This window comes from Malaya genurostris, chromosome 1 (genome assembly GCF_030247185.1).
Source record: "Malaya genurostris strain Urasoe2022 chromosome 1, Malgen_1.1, whole genome shotgun sequence".
NCBI classification, from domain to species: Eukaryota; Metazoa; Arthropoda; class Insecta; order Diptera; family Culicidae; genus Malaya; species Malaya genurostris.
The window spans coordinates 65652102-65672121 of NC_080570.1; the positions used below are offsets into that span (position 1 = coordinate 65652102).

General features: G+C 36.7%; 3 protein-coding genes across 7 annotated transcripts in view; 1 reads left to right on the forward strand and 2 right to left on the reverse strand.

Moving 5' to 3' along the window:
• The window catches only part of LOC131440331 (V-type proton ATPase 116 kDa subunit a 1), a 47269-nt gene extending 38363 nt beyond the window's left edge, over positions 1-8906 (reverse strand). For all 4 annotated transcript variants that reach the window (XM_058611511.1, XM_058611509.1, XM_058611510.1 and 1 more), the window contains exon 1: positions 8750-8906. The gene's annotated coding sequence lies outside the window, so the exon portion shown is untranslated. The remainder of the gene's footprint in view (positions 1-8749) is intronic.
• Positions 8907-15127: 6221 nt separating this feature from the next.
• On the forward strand, positions 15128-15930 carry LOC131440334 (zinc finger protein 593 homolog). The gene has a single exon (XM_058611514.1). The coding sequence runs from the start codon at positions 15285-15287 to the stop codon at positions 15789-15791; it is 507 nt and encodes a 168-aa protein (XP_058467497.1). The 5' UTR covers positions 15128-15284; the 3' UTR covers positions 15792-15930.
• Positions 15789-17667, reverse strand: LOC131440333 (methionine aminopeptidase 1). 2 transcript variants are annotated; one of them, XM_058611512.1, is made up of 5 exons: positions 17524-17667; positions 17225-17445; positions 16542-17130; positions 16346-16485; positions 15789-16273 (listed from the first exon to the last, which is right to left on the reverse strand). In XM_058611512.1, the coding sequence occupies exons 2-5, from the start codon at positions 17391-17393 to the stop codon at positions 16041-16043; spliced, it is 1131 nt and encodes a 376-aa protein (XP_058467495.1). In that variant the 5' UTR covers positions 17394-17445; positions 17524-17667; the 3' UTR covers positions 15789-16040. The 2 variants fall into 2 exon arrangements, with proteins under 2 accessions (XP_058467495.1, XP_058467496.1); XM_058611513.1 differs by having other exon boundaries at positions 17225-17423; positions 17491-17661.
• Between the last annotated feature and the right edge of the window lie 2353 nt (positions 17668-20020).

The following is a 20020-nucleotide window of genomic DNA, read 5'->3' on the forward strand; positions in this document are numbered from 1 at the left end:
ATGAATTTTACTTCAATATTTCCAATATGGCATCGAGGGCAACAGTGAGTTGAAAGGAAAATTGGTCACCCAACGTAATGATTTATTTTACCTAAATAAAAGGAAATATAAACATGTAAATATTGAAAAGAAAAATTTTTGTTTTTATTTTTATCAAAATAGTTGTTATTATTTTTATCAAACTAGTTGACTTAAACAACAATAAAGTTAAGTCATTTATGAACCCGACATTTGTGATACGCACTGTAAGTATTATTTTGGTGAGCCCATGTGCTTTAGTTGCAAAAACAAGTACAAGTAACAAGTAACTATGAGATTAACTATGATTAACTTAACTTTTCGTTCAATATCCTTGAAAAGTGATGTCAGGTCTGTTCATTTTTTCGCGATATGAAAACCGAATACGCGAGATGAAAACCGAATGATTTTTGTTTTCATTGCATATGTAATGTTGTATTTCTGAAACTTTTATCATAATATTCTCGGCAAGTTTTTCGTTCATTTCAAGCAGATAAATCTGACACAATTTATTTGCAAGTTTCGAATCGTGTTTCTAAAAATGAAAAAACTTCACACACTGACCTAAAATTTCATGAGGCAGTCAAGACAATGCGGACTCGGCAGCAAAATAGATTTTACTGCGAGGTTTTCAATTCGGCTTATCAGATTTTGCCTTGCGGAGAGCATAATTTTACTATGTTTTTCTTCACAACAGATATACAGCCTTTTCGGCATACATTGAAGTCTTTTTTATGCGAATTTACGTACCGCATAACTCTGAAAACTCGCATAAAAAAACCGCATAACTCTGAAACTTCGCATAAAAAAACCGCAGAAGGGAAACCGCATAACTCTGAAAATTCGCATAAAAAACGCATAACTCTGAAACTTCGCATAAAAAAACCGCATAACTCTGAAAATTTGCATAAAAAAGTCGCGTAAAAAAACGCATAAAAAAGGACCGCATAAAAAAAGACCTCAGTGTATATTGGCCCGATACAATTATGACAGCCATTTGGAAAATTTTTGATAAGTTGAACAATTGTTTTAGTCACTTCGTTTTCACATGACGAAGTGAAAATTTTGGCATAGGTTCTATAACTACTAGTGCAACGTGGGCAAGTTGGTGAATTTGCTGCACAATTATTTTGGATATACTTAAAATTGTTCTATAGCGATTTTTTCGGTAATATTGTAAAACTTAACAGTGATAAGTTGCACAACCGATTTTAATATATTTAAAAATCTTTTTGAACATATCTAACATAAAAAACAGTTCTAAATCAATTGTAGAACCTCTTGAAATTTTAATAAGTTACATTTGCTACTTGGGTATTTTGAGCGACAATGAAGAATTCGGGAGATATTCTTTTTTTCCGTGTAGTATCGAATTGAAGCGTAGTGCTGAAATTTTGTGAACCTTTTTTACGTTTTTTGAAAGTGTTATTTTTATTAAGACGACACCGAACTGTATTGGTTGTTTTCGGCAACCCATTCGTCGTTACTAGTTCTTGGAGTTTACATAAATAATTTGTTCGTTTGCTGGTTTTTTTGCTGTTTTTTGGTCGGCCGATCTCAAGTGTTTTTGGCGCTATAAGACTGCTAGCACCAACCACTACTAAAGTCCTTTATTGCCTTGCCAAGCGAGTTCCGTCAGTTCTGATTTGCGAATATTTGACCAAAACAAAGATGAATTCAAAACAATGTGGAGAATGCCATCATGATATAAACGACTTGGAGCCAGTGCGCTGTGGCTTATGTGAAACTCCTTTCCACATCAGCCAAAACTGCTGTGGCTTCAATCTCCGTTCCTGTAAGGATGTTTTTGCCCAAGGTAAAGCAGTATTTATTTGCACAAAATGCAAGAACGAGATGAACGGCAGAAGTATTCGTGCGTTTATTGAGGACCAAAATCAAAAAGCTGAATGTTCCGACTCTAGCAACAACAATATCAATACACAGATCCAGCAGCTATCTGGTATTGTTGAGGTGCTTCGTAAAAAAGTGGATTGCATTGTTAGTGCTTCCACTCAAAACTCCCGTGACGGAAGAATGCCAGTATGGCCTGCATTGAACGCTAAACGTCGTCGGGGCGAAGACGGTCTATCAGTGCGCCCAGCTTTTGACCGTGGCACAAATGATATCGATTTTGGAGATCTCTCTGTTCCATTCATCATGCCTGCTTCAGCACCTCCTAAGTTTTGGCTGTACTTGTCTGGATTTCAACCACTAATCAGCAATAATGACGTGCAGAAGATAGTGGCACAGACTAACAGACAGGACACTCAAATTAGATTCTTCAATCATTTTAACGGTCATTTCGAATATTCCTTTAGTTGGGACAGTACACGCATATGTCATGATGTCGCCACGTTACCCTATCAAAAACATCCTGTCTGTCATCTAGACTGTGTTTATTTTTTTCACTTACCAACAGAGTTGCCATTTATACAGAATTACCTGTAGTGTAATGCTAAAACTAGAGTGACTATAATCAGAGTGGCGACAGCTGTTCGTTTGGAATGACAGCTCCCAGTTCCAAACGAGCAAACGACCTGTCAATTCAATGTAAAGCTAATGGAATGTTTTGAATTGTTGCCAGCATTACGGATGAGATGTCGTCACTCTGGTTATAGGCACTCTAGCTAAAACTATATACATAATTGTGCTACTTCTCATCCTCCAACGCAATACAAAATCGAACCCGTTTTGTTACAATATTTACTTGCTTCTGGTCTACCGCCACTTAATTTCGGATGAAGAATACCAACACAATAAAAAATAATCTAGATGAGCAACGTTGAGAAAAACAAATGGTTACCTTCCAACATCGCTAAAAAAGTTAAATATATTATCAACGTAATCCAATAATTTATTGTGATGATTCATTTTCAAATATTATGATGAAATCAGGCATCCCTGCAAGCAGCTGATCGGTGTTGACAAACGAGGGGAAACCAACTAGTAAAAAAACTTTCACATAACACAAGGGGTGTACCGATAGTAAATAGTTCGCGCAGTTAAATATAGGTGGAACTAGTGCATCACGAAAAATTATTTTTATAAGAATTTACTCATACTGTCATGTCTGTTAGTCTGTGATAGTGGCTCGCTGCCTAAATTTGACTGGTTGTTTTGTGTCGCTGTATTTCAACTTTAGCTGAACCATTGAGCAATCGTTTGAGGATATGGAAACTCTCGTTCCCTCGTATATGGAAACAGTCGTTTATTTGTCCCATTTATAAAAGTGGTGATCGACGTAATGTAGCGAATTATCGTGGAATAACAAGCCTCTCGGCATCGTCGAAATTATTCGAGATAATTGTGAGTGTTGCAATTTTGGATCGCGCAAAGAATTATATCTCATTCGATCAGCATGGTTTTATGCCGGGGAGATCAGTTACAACGAATTTGTTGGCCTTCACATCCCAGTGCATAACTAGTATTATAGCTAAAACACCAATGGATGTTATCTATACCGATCTCAAAGCTGCTTTTGACAAAATAGATCATAAAATACTTCTTTGCAAATTATCTCGCCTTGGATTATCTTCGCAACTCGTATCTTGGTTGGACTCATATCTTTCCGATAGGAAATTACGCGTGAAAATAGACCACAGCACATCATCCGAGTTTTCGAATAAATCAGGTGTCCCACAAGGTAGTAACTTAGGACCCCTGTTGTTCGTATTATTCTTCAACGATGTGGCGTTGCTTTTGGGAGCTGGATGTAAATTAGTCTACGCAGATGATTTAAAACTGTATCTCACTGTTCGTAGTGTAGATGATTGCCAGCGACTACAATGTCTGCTTACATTGTTCAGCGATTGGTGCAGGAAAAACAAACTCATGATAAGTGTAGGCCAAGTGCCAAGTCATCACATTTCATAGGATTTCATCTCCAGTCATATTTGACTATAACATTGATGGTACAATTATCTCTAGAGTGGATCAAGTGTGTGATCTTGGTGTACAGTTGGATGCTAAACTGACGATCGATGCTCATCGTTCTCAAATCGTTTCGAAAGCAACACGTCAATTGGGTTTCATCGCTAAGATTGAAAAGGACTTTAAAGACCCGCATTGCCTTAAGGCTTTGTATTGCTCACTCGTTCGCCCAATTCTCGAAAACGCGTCGGTAATCTGGACTCCGTATCAAGTATCGTGGAGCCTTAGAATTGAACGAGTGCAGAAACGATTTGTTCGTATGGCATTACGAAATTTACCGTGGAGAGATCCAGTAAACTTGCCACCATATTCAGACATATGCCAATTGTTAGGAATCGACACGTTACAGCGACGTAGAAAAATTCAACAGGCGTTGATAATTGCTAAGTTGATCAACGGAGAGATTGATGCTCCTGAACTGCTTTATGACCTTAATTTTCGAATACCGAATAGATCACTGCGTAACACAAACCTGCTTCAGAACAGATTCCATAGGACTGTATTCGGATACAACGAGCCAATTACTGCATGCATAAGATCATTCACTACAGTAGAAGAGTTGTTTGAGTTTGGAGAGCCTTCCCGCCGCTTCATTGAAAAAATCAAGCGTTCTGAAATAATCTGACTATGGATAATTTAATTTGTTATAAGTTGTTTGTAATAGCTTTTAAGTAGTTGTGTAGATGTCATGTAATTTTTGTGATTGTTTTAAAAGATAGGAAGTATTTTTTTAAAAGGCTTTAGTAATATTTGTGAAAGTATGAGTAAAATGAGAAAGGTGTACCATCACACCACTAGCCGAATTAAAACAGGTTGTGTGGAATTTGCAGTATTTTTCAACGTCACTTGTAAAAAAACTTATAAAACTGAGAACTTATCACCCAGCAATTACGGAACAAGAAGTCGGGCTCGGATAGTATACACTGAGGTCTTTTTTACGTGGTTTTTATGCGATTTTTTTACACGGATTGGAAAATATAGATTTTTAATGGGATGAGAAAGAAGGTTTTGGGGGAATCTCGTACCTCGAGGAATACGATATACCAGGGAGGACGAAATTGAATTCGATCGAATAAAACTTTCGTAAATTAAAATCGACGAAAGTAAGGCTGATGCTACATTTATAATAGTGAACAGCATACAATGAATAAGAGCAAATCGCAGAACTACCCCACGGTCTAAAGGAATGTCTGAAAGGAAGGGTCTTTGCAATCCCGAATCGAAAGTTATGGGGGTTGATTTTGAACGGTTCCAAGAAATCTTTAACAGATACGCACGTACTTTTGGGAGGGCTAATGGATGCTTTTACAAACTTAAAAACATCCAAATCATTTCGTTCAGGAACTTGAAAAGAGCTCCTGAGTCCACGGCATTAGGGTTAGACTGGAGGATGAAACCGGGGTAAATAAATGACAGTAATAGTAATACATTAAATTTTACTGGACGACCGGAAAGAGAAAGTGCGCAAGCATGCCTAAGTTAAGTTAGATTCTGCAGATGAGAAAGGTATCCTGCTCCTGGATCCCGCACATACTTATTTAGGGCTAGAAAGACGAACGCAAGTGCACTTCGAGTACATGTTTGGCTGAATCACGACGTGGACCGAAGTCAGCACGAGTGTTTCGAAGCGGCACGAGTGCCTCGAACGGCGTCTTAATGGGACGGATAGATCATGGCGTCTTAATGGGACGGATAGATGTTGGTTTTCTGAGATCGACATAGTACACGTTTGGAAGACCCACGCTCACCTGATCTGTGCTCAAACGTTAATTTATCTCTAAAAAATTTATGTGAGTTTCGTTTTGAAATTTCAGATCACTACTTTCGGAGCCTGAATCTTAAACCAGTACAGCCAAAGTCAATTTTTATAACCATCTACTAATATGACCTATAAATACAGAAGATGTTTTCCATTCTCCACGAATCGGCTGTGCTACTCTATGCAGTGAACTGTCGTCATTTAAAGTAGGAATGTAAATGATTTCAGAATATACGGCATCATCACAAGTCTTGTGGATTGTTGTGCTATATAAATATTTAGAAGGTCTTAGACATGTGTTACAAAAATAACATGACAGTAAACGTAAAGAAATGTAATATAATAACCTTCTCTCAAGCACAGACACAAAATTTAATTTGAATGCTCCATAATGACAGTTGATTCTAGTGGAAAAGTTTAAAGTGTATGTTAAAAATGCCGGCAAAAGGCACACCGATCCACACATAGTGGATGACTTGACAAGCGTTACATTGACCGTGTTACATGGGGACGTTCGCTAGATACAGGAAGGAATACAAGAGTCTGTTCAAAAAACGATTCTTACAGCATTAGCATTGTCATTCTATATGAGAAAACCTGTTTCAATCCACTAGGTAGTGTAAGCTATCTTTCTCATGTTCATTATCTCGTATATATTACAGCATAATTTTCCCGTAATACAATTTAAAAAAGTTTAGAAAATAGTTTTGAAAATTTCTGTTGCATAATACTACTACATTGATTTACTACATTTGAGTTGAGTTAGTGAAAATCTACTCAATCATATGTGAGAAAGTGAAGTGAGCTCCATTTTATCACATTTGATAAATGACATAATGACATTCAGTTCATTCAATACCAATAAGACATACAATTTTTTTTTAATTCTCTATGGCGATTCGAATTTTGAAAAAAAGTGCCGGTAGTCGGACTTGGTTAAATTTAGCAAAACATTTGTGGTCATGATCTGCAAACTAGAGAAAATCGCTAGTCGATACAAAGAGGTAGCTTACGAAAAATAGATTCTTGAAACTGACATTTTTACACTAAGCACCCTACCTCCTGAACCAGGGGTTTGGTCCGAATGAAAATTGGAATATTCTTATAACATCTTAAGACCTTTAAGTAGAATCTAAGATGGTGAAAATCGGTTCAGCCATCTCCGAGAAAAATGAGTGACATTATTTTCACTTTTTGGTTGAAAATTACGGAACCTGAAGTCAGATCCAAATGAAATTCCACAAACACACAGACATTTGCTCGTAGAGCTGAGTCGAATGGTATATGACATCCGGCCCTCGGTTCAAATGTCGGTTTTCATAGTGATTGTATAACTTTTCTATATGATTAAGGAAATAGTAATTTTACGGTTTATTGACACTGATATCTCACAATTTCCTGAAGTGCCACTCTATTATTACTTGAAAAATTGACTACCTACAAGATTTACTAGAACACTATCACGCACCTATCTGGCGGTATTTGTGTAATGGTCCAATCTATTGACCATTTGTCACCAGTTTGATCTGAAACAATATCTATTATTGCAGTAAATAACCCTGATATTACTCAATCCAATGACAATCAACTATGGAAGGCTGAGATACGGGGTACAGAATGAAGTGTACAGGTAGCAAGGTATGTCTCTGATGTTTGCGTATCGTGTCATGCAAACACTCATCTCACCGACAAAGTATCTTATCTTAGGGAAAGCATGTCTGCTCCAATGTCAATGCTTTCCGGAATCGCAGAATCCACGAGAAATACTTTACATTGCATACACAACGTAGAGAACAATTATAGTTTTGTTATGAATCATAGCACAATAAACTTCTTGGTTTTTCAAACATTGAATTGGTTATGACGGTAAAAGAAATCCACAAACCGGCTAGTGACACAACTCAGTAATGAAACAGTGACTACAAAATTACTTGCTTCACAAGTGTGGGAATTTACCCTTTCCTTTCAGCCACGGTCAACGTCACCTGACCGTTCAAACAAGTCCAGGCGGATTAGGCATTCTTAATGTATTAGTCGATAACATTTCTTTGCTTTACGAGGTATAATTATGTTCTAAACGTTATCATTTGAAGACCGAAAAATCACTGCGTAACACTTAGCACTTACTGCTCTGGATATAGATAAAGCACGAGAGATACTGAACATTGATTTATTGGTAATCCCTTCCGTAATGCTTCGAGCTAATGATCATGTGGTGCACCTGGATGTATTTATATAACATACAATTGATTCCACAGAAACCAATACATTCTATAGCCTTGAAGTGAATATGAATTGTGCATCCCAATTAAGTCAACAGATGCCGTTGATTATCTACAATGCTAATTGTAATTTCAATCGCTTTAACGAATACATGTTCAGACTCATAGTTATAGCCGAAGCTAGAATATGTTTTCCAAAATATCTACAATCGAGTTACTCCCCAAAACCCTATCAATCGCGATGAGCAATCAAATATACAGCTTTTTTCAAGTTGACCTAGTCAGTACATTGACGCCAGATGCGCTAATCGAAATGCATGCGATTTTAATTTACCTCAGTAACACAGTCCTTATTGATTCAACAGCTCAAACTAAAATTTCCCCAAAGTTGTATAATCCGAAAAATGCGAAAGTACGATTCCGCAATTCATTTCGTGAAATTTAAACAACTTTACTAACCCTTCTGCATTGCCTTTATCGAAACAGGCCACACTGTTTCAGACAGTCAGACAACTTCCATAGCCCCTAGGGTGTCATCGTTTCCTTTAATTAGCGTTACGCCCCACCACTATCATTAGTCATAACTCGTCCATAGCCGTCAATTAGTATTTCAATTGATCGTATTTTTCTTCTATTCTAAATGATTCAATTGTTACGGGATCCAGATCAAATTTTCTTCTTAGCTGTTCATCGATTTAAGATCGAATTTTTTTCAATATGGCATATCAAAATATAAAACCTTATCTTTCAATGGTGATCGGGACCGAATTCCAATACAAAATGATTTCGTTAGAATTTACTAAACGCACTGATCACATACCTTAATAAAAGCCGAAGCTATAATCAAATCTTACTTCCTAAGAAGATATTCACGGATTATATAAATTGCACCAAATAACATCTAATGCACTGATGTACTGGCGAACGAAGACTGAAAAATTTTAAAGCACCATCAGCGCAAAGATCAATTTTCCACACGCTAATTCGCCGTTGCTAAATTTGGAGAGAGTTTTTACTCAAATTCAGACTATTTATTTCACACACTTCTTAAAAACTATGCAAAATAAGAAATTGTGAAATAAACGGCTACGTACTGGAAGTAGATTTTCACTATACCATTATTGTAATTTTTACTAGCGATCAACAAAGATTGCGATGCGACAAGATAGCGACAAAATGCCGCAAAGATAGAGAAACTGTCATTTGAATCGGTTCAATCGCTTCGAGACCACAAACCAGCCAAATATTTTTTAATTGACCGTTAAATGACAATGTTTTCATAACCAGAATAATTACACTATGATACGTGATATTAATCAACGTCTTTGTCTTCAAAACCTAGTGCTTCACTCGAAACATTATCAATACTAACTATAAAAATAAACTACACGCTCTTTGAACATAACTCATGGTTTGAGTTGCGATTACCCAAATTCATAAACTGGAACAATATGTCAAAATTTGAGTATGAATTTGAGTATGAATTTGAGTGAAGTAAAATCGTTGCCATGAGTTCTCTCGCATTTATCCATACATTAGAGTAAGAGTTGAGTTTTTGAACATTTGAGTGAAAAAAATACTTCTTCAGGTCAGAGCGTTTTCATTATCGGAATATTTTTATCGAAGTAAATAATGCAAGAATACGTCGTTTTCCGTTGCCGTTTCTAGATCCGGTTTTGAAAACATGAATCAACGTCAATCATCGATGTTTTGTGGTTTCAGTTATGCTTAGTGAAAAGCCCAACATAAGGATATCAAAATAATTCAATTTTTACTAAAATCCGTTCAAAGGGAAACGGTTTTGAATCACTATTTTGCGCATTCAAAAGAAAGAAGAATTACGAAAATAACGAAGAAAAGTTTCTTCATTTTGAGAGCAAGGAACTCAAATTTTGAGTTGAACTTACTCAAATTTTGAACAAAATATTGTTTACTTATTTTGAGTAGAAATTACTCAAGTTTTGACAATTTCGCCCCTTAACTCAAAAATGAGTAGATAGGTGGTAACTCAAGTTTAGAGTACGTGCACTTTTAATGTATTTGAGTGATGTGTCACTCATTTTTGAGTTATGTTCAATGAGGGTGTAGTATAAAAAAATTTAAATCATCCACTCTAAAAATTCAGTCGTCTTTGACAGAAACATATTTGTTGATGCTTTCAGTTCAAACAAATAATTCTTGTCGCTGGAGAAAAATACCGACGACACGACCAGGCACTCCGAAGAAAAATCTGAACAAAAAGTGTTCGTGAGTGATTTACCGCCAGTTACCATAAATATAGCGACCCCTCGATAATCATGAAAATAAACTTCTTGAGCAACACTGTTTAAGTTGCTATGAACTAGTAACCAAGGAGCGCTAAAATAAATAAACAAATCATTTGAGAAAGTTGTGAAACTTTTATATAAATTTAAATTTTGTTTCAACTTTCTTTTTAGATTTGCGCCGACCACAATAGTACAATAACCAAATCTGGTACTAGAAGTAGTGTTGCGACAGAAATGCGTCATCCTATCAAAGATAAGCTCAAGATTACATAGCCCCATACGATCCATCGAAAAATATTGGACCAGTAATCGTGAACCAGTGAACTTAGTAATAGTTTAATTTTGTTGACCCTTCGTAAATAAGCGTCGATAAACATTTGAAAACGACAGTAAAATTCCATAGCAGCAATACAAGTTTGGAGAGAAGTAAACATATGTAAACATACCGCACAAAATATGTTGTAACATCCATTCACTTTAATGCTTCGTAAAATAAGAATATTGCAAATTGAACAGATTCTTAGCAATAATTCTAATTGATTTTTGTTTTCCTGTTTCAAAATCCACTCGATATGCACAAAATACTACGATTTCTATCATATTGCAATTTAAGATTAATTCCACATAAACAAAAATTGTCATAGTTACGACGCATGTAGCTATTCGACGCTTGTTGTTTTGTTTTAAATAAGAATTGTACTGCAACTGACGGTGAACCGATTTCATCGAGGGGTCCTATTTGAATGCTATATGAAAAATCATAGAGTATTCCATCTTGAGTTTATCTTTGATCCTATATCATCCACAGCTACCCATTAGCTCTATCTTCAGTGTAGTCATCTAACTCATCCATGATTATGGTCTTTCTTTTTAGAAATAACCAGTCGAGTTTCCGAAACACGTCACTTTTACTTAACATACTGTCAACCAACCCGGAAGTTAGTACCAGTCTTCACGAAATGAAAATGAGACTTCATTGTTAAATTGTATCCGACACTGTTTACATTCGACTACTTCAACAAGTTCCAGCAGCCTTACGGTAGACCTTAGTTATAGTCTGTTTTCTGTTTGAGACACAAATAATCAAATTATTTGGAGGAGACCTGTTTGCACTCTCCAGCTTCCGATGTGCACTTCAAAACCTATAATTTCGATCAGATCTAATATACTGAGAAATTTGATTCCCGTGCTGTTCAAGTGCCTTTCATATTCATCAAAGTATACACGCACTTTGTGAAGACCTCAAATCACTGAGAGTAGAAGTAGAGGAGTTTCCAAAATATGACAGCGCATTGTTTCACAACATGTATGCTGATTAGCAACGAGGGTTGAACGATTTGGAACAAAGGGGGAATTGAAATGGTTTTACTTTAGAAAGTCATTAGAAAATAACAATGATGCTTTTAATACCAAATTCTCATGATAGGACTGATTAAAAAATTTGGCAATGACGGATTGAATGACTGCAAAACTTAACACCATTTATAAACTCATTTACATAACAGAGAGTCATTATAGATCTAAGTATGGTTACGTTGAACTATTTAACAAACATCCATGAATATTGAATTGTCTGGAAGTCATTTTTAATATGTTCGAGCACCAGCAAGCCTTAACGAAGACCTCTATCCGATTAAACTAAATAATAATTCCACTCGAGACAGTTTGTTTTGTTTACATTTCCCATGTCTCCAATATGCAGTAACCAAGGTTATGGTAACTGTTATTTAAAATCAATAATCTATCAACTTGTGTTGCCAGTTTCAATAGTTTTTCAGGCATTTTCGTTTTGACATTATCAGTTACTGAGGGGTAGTTAAATTTGCGATACAGTTTCGATAGACGAGTGGCAGGTCGTGTCGTCGAAAATACCTTTTAAATCTGTAGTTGCCTTTAATTCACCAGGCGATTCACTTCTTATTCCTTCTAATGTTTGATAAGACAAATGCTGTAAACTTGAGAACAATATGCAGTTTTTTAAAACCCTATAAAAAGTCTGCAAATGGCATCTGTGATTCTGGCGCTCATTATTTTGCTATTCTGCTGCGATTCCGTCGCATTCTATGCCCCGCTGAAAACTACAACATTGGTAACCTAACTCAAAGCTAATTTTACCTGACACGCCATCTAAGTTTCATTATTTGAACTTTTCTTAGGATGACGATTGAATTTTACACTGGCTGCTATGAAGAACTCATTTAATTTCAATTATATTGTAAAATTGTAGGATCTGTTACAAGAGCTGTTCATTTGAAAATGTGAGGAAATTAATTTTCTTTTTATTTCGTGTAATCATTTTTGATGATATCTAGACAAGAATCTAGATCCAGAATTTGTTTCGGTTCGGTTGAAGATATTATAATCGTCGTGGTCTTTTTGTCCTCGCTAAAGCAATTTAATGTTCAATTCTTTCCAGTACACATGAGACCGCACATGGTTAACATGATATATTTATTACCAAGTTTTATATGTGAGGACGAATCGAGAACGGGTAGAAAATTACCCATTTCAAAATTATTCAGAAATCAAACATGATGTATTTTTGGATTTCTTAGGAATTGACCAAGGAATAAAAGTTACTTGAAAAATTCATTGGAATATTTACCTATATAAAGCCTTTTATGATATCAGACCCTGTCAGCTTGGAGTGAAATCAATCTTCAGTTCAACAACGCCATCGCACCACAGACTAACAGACATGAGAGTATGAGTAAATTCTTATAAAAAATAATTTTTCGTGATGCACTAGCTCCACCTATATTGTACTGCGAGAACTATTTACTATCTGTACACCCCTTGTGTTATGTAAAAGTTTTTTTACTAGTTGGTTTCCCCTCGTTTGTCAACACCGATCAGCTGCTTGCATGGATGCCTGATTTCATCAAAATATTTGAAAATGAATCGTCACAATAAATTATTGGATTACGTTGATAAAATATTTAACTTTTTCGCGATGTTGGAAGGTAATCATTTATTTGACTCAACGTTGTTCATCTAGACTATTTTTTATTGTGTTGGTAGTTTTCACCAGAAATTAAGTGGCGGCAGACCAGAAGCAAGTAAATATTGTAACAGAACGGGATCGATTTTGTTTTGCGTTGGAGGATGAGAAATAGGCACAATTATGTATATAGTTTTGTATGTATTAAATCTGTATCCTGCATGAAATTCGCATGAACGTATACAAATCAATACATTACAGGTAATTCTGTATGAATGGCAACTCTGTTGGTAAATGAAAAAAATAAACACAGTCTAGATGACAGACAGGATGTTTTTGATAGGGTAACGTGGCGCCATCATGACACATGTGAGTACTGTCCCAAATTAAGGAATATTCGAAATGACCGTTAAAATGATTGAAGAATCTAATGTGAGTGTCCTGTCTGTTAGTCTGTGATCGCACGACATTATATTGAACATATCATGTCAATTGTATAGGTGCGCCGTGCTGCTCTTTTGGCGCGTACGAATTTAAAATTTATCTTCCTTACTTCTATGTATGTACGAGATTCGATGCAAACTCACCTGAGATGTTGCCAATGATTTGTTCGGGAGATGTGAGAGTTGGATATCTTGTAAATATGATGTCTTTGATGATATCAAATGTACAAGTAGTTAGGGCATATGCAGTAGTGTTTTAGTTCTAGATGCATAATTTACGTCAGTTACAAAATTTGAATCTGGACTTTATAACAAGAAAAAGTGGCAGCCCCAGCAGTGTTTTACTCGCGTTTCAAATATACAAAAAATAGAACGGCACCGTAACCAGATTTAAATTTGACAGAAGAACTGGTCGAATAAATAAAACTAGAACGGCTTGCTGGGGATATGTTTGTTCCAGTTTCTGTTTTATTATAGATCTTCCATATAGAACTTCTAGCTGCTGAGTTTACTCTTAGTAGATGCTAAATCCAAACGTACCCTGACCAGAGATGCCAGATATTTTCAGAGAAAATCTGTATTACCCTGAATAAAAAATCTGTATTTATCTGTATTCACTAATAAAATGAATTTTTACAATGAAATGATGTTGAACGCTTTCTCAGATTATGGTTGAAGAATGAGATTTTAAATGAGCTTTTATTTTTCATATCTTCGTAGTTCACAAAAATATGTAAGGACGAAATTTAATATGAATGTTTTTTCAACCACAATCAAATTTCAATTCCCTATACTTTTCTAGATTTACAAGTTGACTTAATATGCAACTTCAAGTCAGGTCTTACAACTCTCAGGCTGCAGACAGAATAAACACGAAAAACTGAATCGAGCTGATGGATGACATTAGCAGACCAAAAGAGGGGTATGCTTCCCTTTTTTGGTCTGCTAATTCAGCAAGCCAAAGGGGCCTTGTTAGAGTTCAAGCGATAAATCTGCTCAGCTTTCCTTCTGACAAGGTCCTTTTAATTTACTGTAAATGCATTACTCGCTTTGGTCAGTACCAAGTTTGGCTCTGCTTTCTCGTGCTCACTCTGTCTAAATGTTTTTTTTGTGTTGATCATCAAATATCTGCACACCAATTTTTACTTTAATTTGTGATTTGTCCGCTGATGTATTAACTTTCATCTCATCGGAATGCAAACAAATACTAAAAGCTAGCTCAGACGAAAACAGTTTAATTTTTCTTTATAACTTCTTGTGAAATCTGTTTAAATCTGTATTAAATTTAGGGAATCTGTATAAAATCTGTATTCTGTATTAGATCTGTATGAGGTTGTAAAAATCTGTATAATACAGATAAATCTGTATAAATGGCATCTCTGACCCTGACGTTTGACAGCTCCAATTAAAATAAAACGTGTATTTGTGAAACTCATAGATGGGTATTTTACTGTAAGCGTGCAAACTTTTTTCGAGTATACCGACTTTTTCAACCCTGATTGAAAATATTTGAAATTTTCGACCTGGCATCTCTGGTGTCACTTCAAAATTGTAGTCTGAAATTTTTGTAGCACATGTTTTGTTTGTTCACGAATCTGTGGTGGAGATTACTTGTTCTCCTGAACAACTGATTCGGAAACCTCGGTGCAATTTGTATGAAGTGAATTTTTTGCTGCGGTTCGTTTTCGGCTAAAATCGTCCATAATGCCGTACGCGCGTAAGAAAATGCACAGTGGTGACACACATTTACGCCGACGATGGAGACTTCGAAGTCGTAAGAAGGATTTAGATGAAATAGACGACGATTTAAAAACTAATTCTGAACAACTGTTGAATCAGGATGTAGACTTGGATAAGCCAGGTTTTGCTCAGTACTACTGCATTCATTGTGCTACTTATTACATCAACGAACGTGCCCTACAGGATCACTTTCGAACAAAAGTTCATAAACGTCGACTGAAAGCTCTTGAAATTGAACCCTACACCGTCGAAGATTCGTTGCGAGCAGCCGGACAGGGTAGTTTTGCCCAGCCACTTAAACGGAAAACAGAGACCCAGCCATCTAAGCGCGAGTACACCGAAGGAAAACGCATCAAGGTAGATGAGGTAATCGAAGAGGAAAAACCGGCGAAACAAAACTTATCAAAAGTGCCGAAATATGATGGGCAGTACGGGAAAATTTTGGGAGACCTTAAAACACCGGCATCGTAAGAGAACGTGAGAAAGCTATCAACAATTCTGGTTTATTAGTTTTACAAACATTTTGTACATTACAAAACAATGTTTCAAACAAAACAGTTGAAAAGAGTTTTATTCGCTGCGGATGTTGTGCAGCTAAACACGATGAAAATATTGATTCTATTATTTATCTGTAGAACGAAAAGAAACTACTAAAAAAATAAACTATGAAAAGTACGACGCAATTTCTCCAATTATTTTTTGGACTGCCAATAAAACAAGTTACAACTTATCCATGAAATGCGGTAATCCGTCGGCGTTCCTTCGTTTTGTGAGTATATCGCATCCCGTTTCGGTAACCAACAATGTTTGTTCGAACTGGGCAGAGAACAGTCCGTCGGCAGTAACAGCTGTCCAATCGTCCGGCCATGAAACATCGCGCCACGTGCCTTCCGATATCATCGGTTCGATAGTAAAGCAGTGGCCTGGCTTCATAACTCCAACCGCATTGTTTTCTGCAAAATGAATGCATGAATATTTCTCATTTATCTGTTTAACGGACCATTAGTAACGCTGCTATCACTTACTGGCATAATGGGGTACATTCGGTGCAGTATGGAATAATCGATGGATTCCGTGGCCGCAATAACTCTTAACAACGCTATAACCATGGGCATGAACATGCTTTTGAATAACGTTGCCGATTTCACGGTATCGTTCACCGGGTCTACAAAAACGAAAAACTTTAAAGAGCCATTATAAATCAATATTACCCATACGCACTTCACGATGGCGATCGCTTTCATTAGTGCCTCATAAGTGACCTGCACTAGTTTCTTGTGTTGATCCTTAACGTTGCCTACGAAAAATGTCTCGTTCAAATCCCCATGGAATTCTCTGAAATACACCGTTACATCCACATTGCAAATATCGCCGTCCTCCAAGGGGCGCATGTCCGGAATTCCATGACAAATAACCTCGTTCACTGAGGTACAGCATGACTTCGGGAAATTGTAATAATTTAGAGGGCTCGGATAGCACTCTCGTTCTATGCAAGCTTCGTGTACGATCCGATCGATTTCATCCGTAGTTACACCAACATCGCAAACCCTAGCCGCTTCATCCAAAACTTCTCGCCCTAACCGACATGCTACCCGCATGCCTTCCTTCTCTTCATCATCCAGTATTTTAATCGTGGTATTTCCACGCAACGCTTCTTCCGATTTGGATCGACCTTCCTTGTGATCGGCATAATCCGGACGTGGAATCTTTAAGGGCACTGCTCTTATTTCAGATTGCGGAAATGGTCGTAACTTGCCCGTAAATGTGTAATAAGGCCACGGATTGTAGGCGTTCTTATCGTTGTTTCCCTCTGAGGAAAAAAAACAAGTGATAATTGGATTATGTCACGACGCAAAATGCCGGCATATATTGGCATGCATCCAAAACCGTAGAACATGTCTCACTTGCTAACAGATGAATCACCTTGTGCGACTTCCAAGATCCCTTAAAACAGTCTTGACTGCAAAAATACGATCCTTGAATGCCCATTTTGAGACACACTGGGCATTGGAGGGTGGCCGCTTTTGTGCAATTCTCCGTCTCACAGCTATGCGCTACTTTTGCGTCGGTCATCGTGATGCCACAATGTATAACCTAATTTGTCTAAAAAACAGTTCAGTCAGACCTGAAACGATTGTAATACTCAACACAGTGTTCTATCTTTTCGTACATTTAAAACAACAAAATTGTTATTGAAACTAACGAAATCGAGCTGGAACACTGAATAATAAAAACTACGCAATGTGCCACAATAATGCGAAAAACTGATTACAACCACACAAGGAACTGTTTTGATTGGAAGAAGAAACAAAAATTCAGCTGCAAAAAGCTCCTCGCTCAGCTAAATGTCAAATCCAAAACCAACACGCCTAGAAAAAGTTATTTAAAACTGAATAAGCTCCTACTCATATTCAAAAATAGTATAACAACTCAAAAAAATCTTAATTACTCAAATTTGGCTTCTAGAATTGAAAATCTACTCAAGTTTAGAGTAGATGCACAGCAAACAGATATACAGGCTCACATATGAACCACAGAAAACAGATATACAGGCTCACATATGAACTGTGCGTAAAATTTAGCTCAATTTGCATGTTGAACACTTGCAGATGTCACCACGATCGACACGAGTTGCGACCACGATTTGGGTGCTGCTTTCACATGAGACACAATGTTGGAGGCAGGAGGATTTTGTTATCATTCTGGAACGTAGTGGAACGATATGAAATATCGCGGCGAATAGTCGAGTAGGTGGTGGTAATGTTTCCAACGTATAGCGAATTTAAAATTTACACAGGGTTTTGAAAAATTTAGTTGGAGCTGTATATCTGTTATCTGTGTTTTAACCAACAGCAAAACAAACATCTAGCGTGAAGCAAATCTAGCAGACGAGTCCGCATCGAATCTAGTACATTGAAGTAGGGGAGAGAAATGTCAAATTCGTGCGCGCAAAAATAGAAGCACTGCGCACTGACATGATATGTTGAACGTGATGCCGTGCGATGGCGTTACCAAGCTGAAGATTGTTTCCGCTTCAAGCTGACAGGGTCTGCGTGAAGTGAATGTTGCACCCAAAATTGTGTTTCGTGTGAAAGCAGCACCCAAATCGTGGTGGCACCTCGTGTCGATCGTGGTGACATCTGCAAGTGTTCACCATGCAGATTGAGCAAATTTTACACACAGTTCGTTTGTGAGCCTCTATATCTGTTTTCTGTAGTAAAATTATCTTCATATAACCAAACTTCTGTGAAAACTGTCAAACAGTTTTTAAAACTTTCAGTAAGTGTCTTTTTATTAACCAAACGAAAAAAATTGAAAGAAATTTACTCCTAATCATTAATGGCTGAGTAAAGATGTGGAGACGGCGTAGGAACCACGAATTGTAAAAGCTGTATAGTTAACCACCTGTCGTACGTATTATGAAAGTTTACGTAGTATTAAGGGCTGAGGCCAGTAGGTCGCGTATGACCACGTGACTCGCTCTGCGTATTATATTTTTCTCAATACTCTCTCTCGCAAATGTGCAAAATGACTCTCGATGTGGCCGAGTGGCCAAGAAAGTTTTGATATTTTCGGTTACAAGTTTGACTACATCACATAAAATCCAATGAAACCACCGCTTGTTTGGCAACCTTTTTGATCCGATTTTATTTCTCTCTCATGTTTTGTTACGTTACCAGGGAACTAAAATGGCGCCGACATAGAAATCGACTAACCTCCACAAAAATAACCTTCACATCATTTTTATCGCGACAACATATATGTTTTTATGCACTAGTCGCATCTAAATTAAATTATCTAGACATTGTCAGGTTAGATTTTTGATCCATGCTGTTGAAGGCGAGATATTCAATGAACACGTTGAAAGACGGCGTTTTCAGCTATGCAATTCTTCCTTCAGAAAAAAGATTTTCTCGTCAAGTCAAGGAATCATTCTGAAATTTTAACAGAATAATCTAATCTAATTTTCTAAGAGATTGTCGGTTGGGTTTTTGATATTCGTAACCGTTTCTGAGAAAATCAGACTTGAAGCGTGAAAACACCCTAAAACACACTGGCCTCAGCCCTTAATCGTCTAATCCACCCTGGTGGCACGACTGTCATCTGCATACAATTGGCTTGAAGCCGAAAATTTTGGTTCTTTGGTTCTAGTTCGCTGTCAAATGCTGTGTTCAAGCACATTTTTCTTCATGCGGTTGCACCAATATAAGGAAATATAATCAAACTATAATAAACCACAATTTCTTTTTCTTATTCAAAAGAGGTCAAATTACTTGTTTTTTTTAGAGAATACTAGAGTTATATTTATATAGGGTTTGAAGAAATTAACTTTTGACACCAGTGTGGTTTGATTGTATGGTATGAACGTAGCTTAACATATTGTGGATTAGACCACCCTTCTGCTATGGAAGCTGGTTCTTGAAACCGACGCATTTTGTTTTGGTGGCGTTGTTGTCAACAATATGTTAAGCAACGTTCATACCATTTTGATGCGCATAGTTATAGAAACTCGGCCTTATACTGAAAATCATAAAATTTTCAATACGGAACAGAGTAATCAAAAGTCGAAGAATTTTTATCGGCAACCGTTCGGTTATATTATGTTATTGTTTAGTATAAATTGTAAAATAAGAGTTTAGTTGCACTTATATCGTATAAATAGAAGTAAATTATGTCTCAAATCATCAGTCATTCCAATA

Coding starts and splice junctions, on each gene's coding strand:
- LOC131440334 (XM_058611514.1), top strand. CDS start 15,285: ATGCCGTACGCGCGTAAGAAAATGCACAGTGGTGACACACATTTACGC.
- LOC131440333 (XM_058611512.1), bottom strand. CDS start 17,393: ATGACCGACGCAAAAGTAGCGCATAGCTGTGAGACGGAGAATTGCACA. Junction 16,486..16,541: donor AAAGCGATCGCCATCGTGAA/GTGCGTATGGGT, acceptor TCGTTTTTGTAG/ACCCGGTGAACGATACCGTG. Junction 16,274..16,345: donor GAATGTACCCCATTATGCCA/GTAAGTGATAGC, acceptor TTCATTTTGCAG/AAAACAATGCGGTTGGAGTT.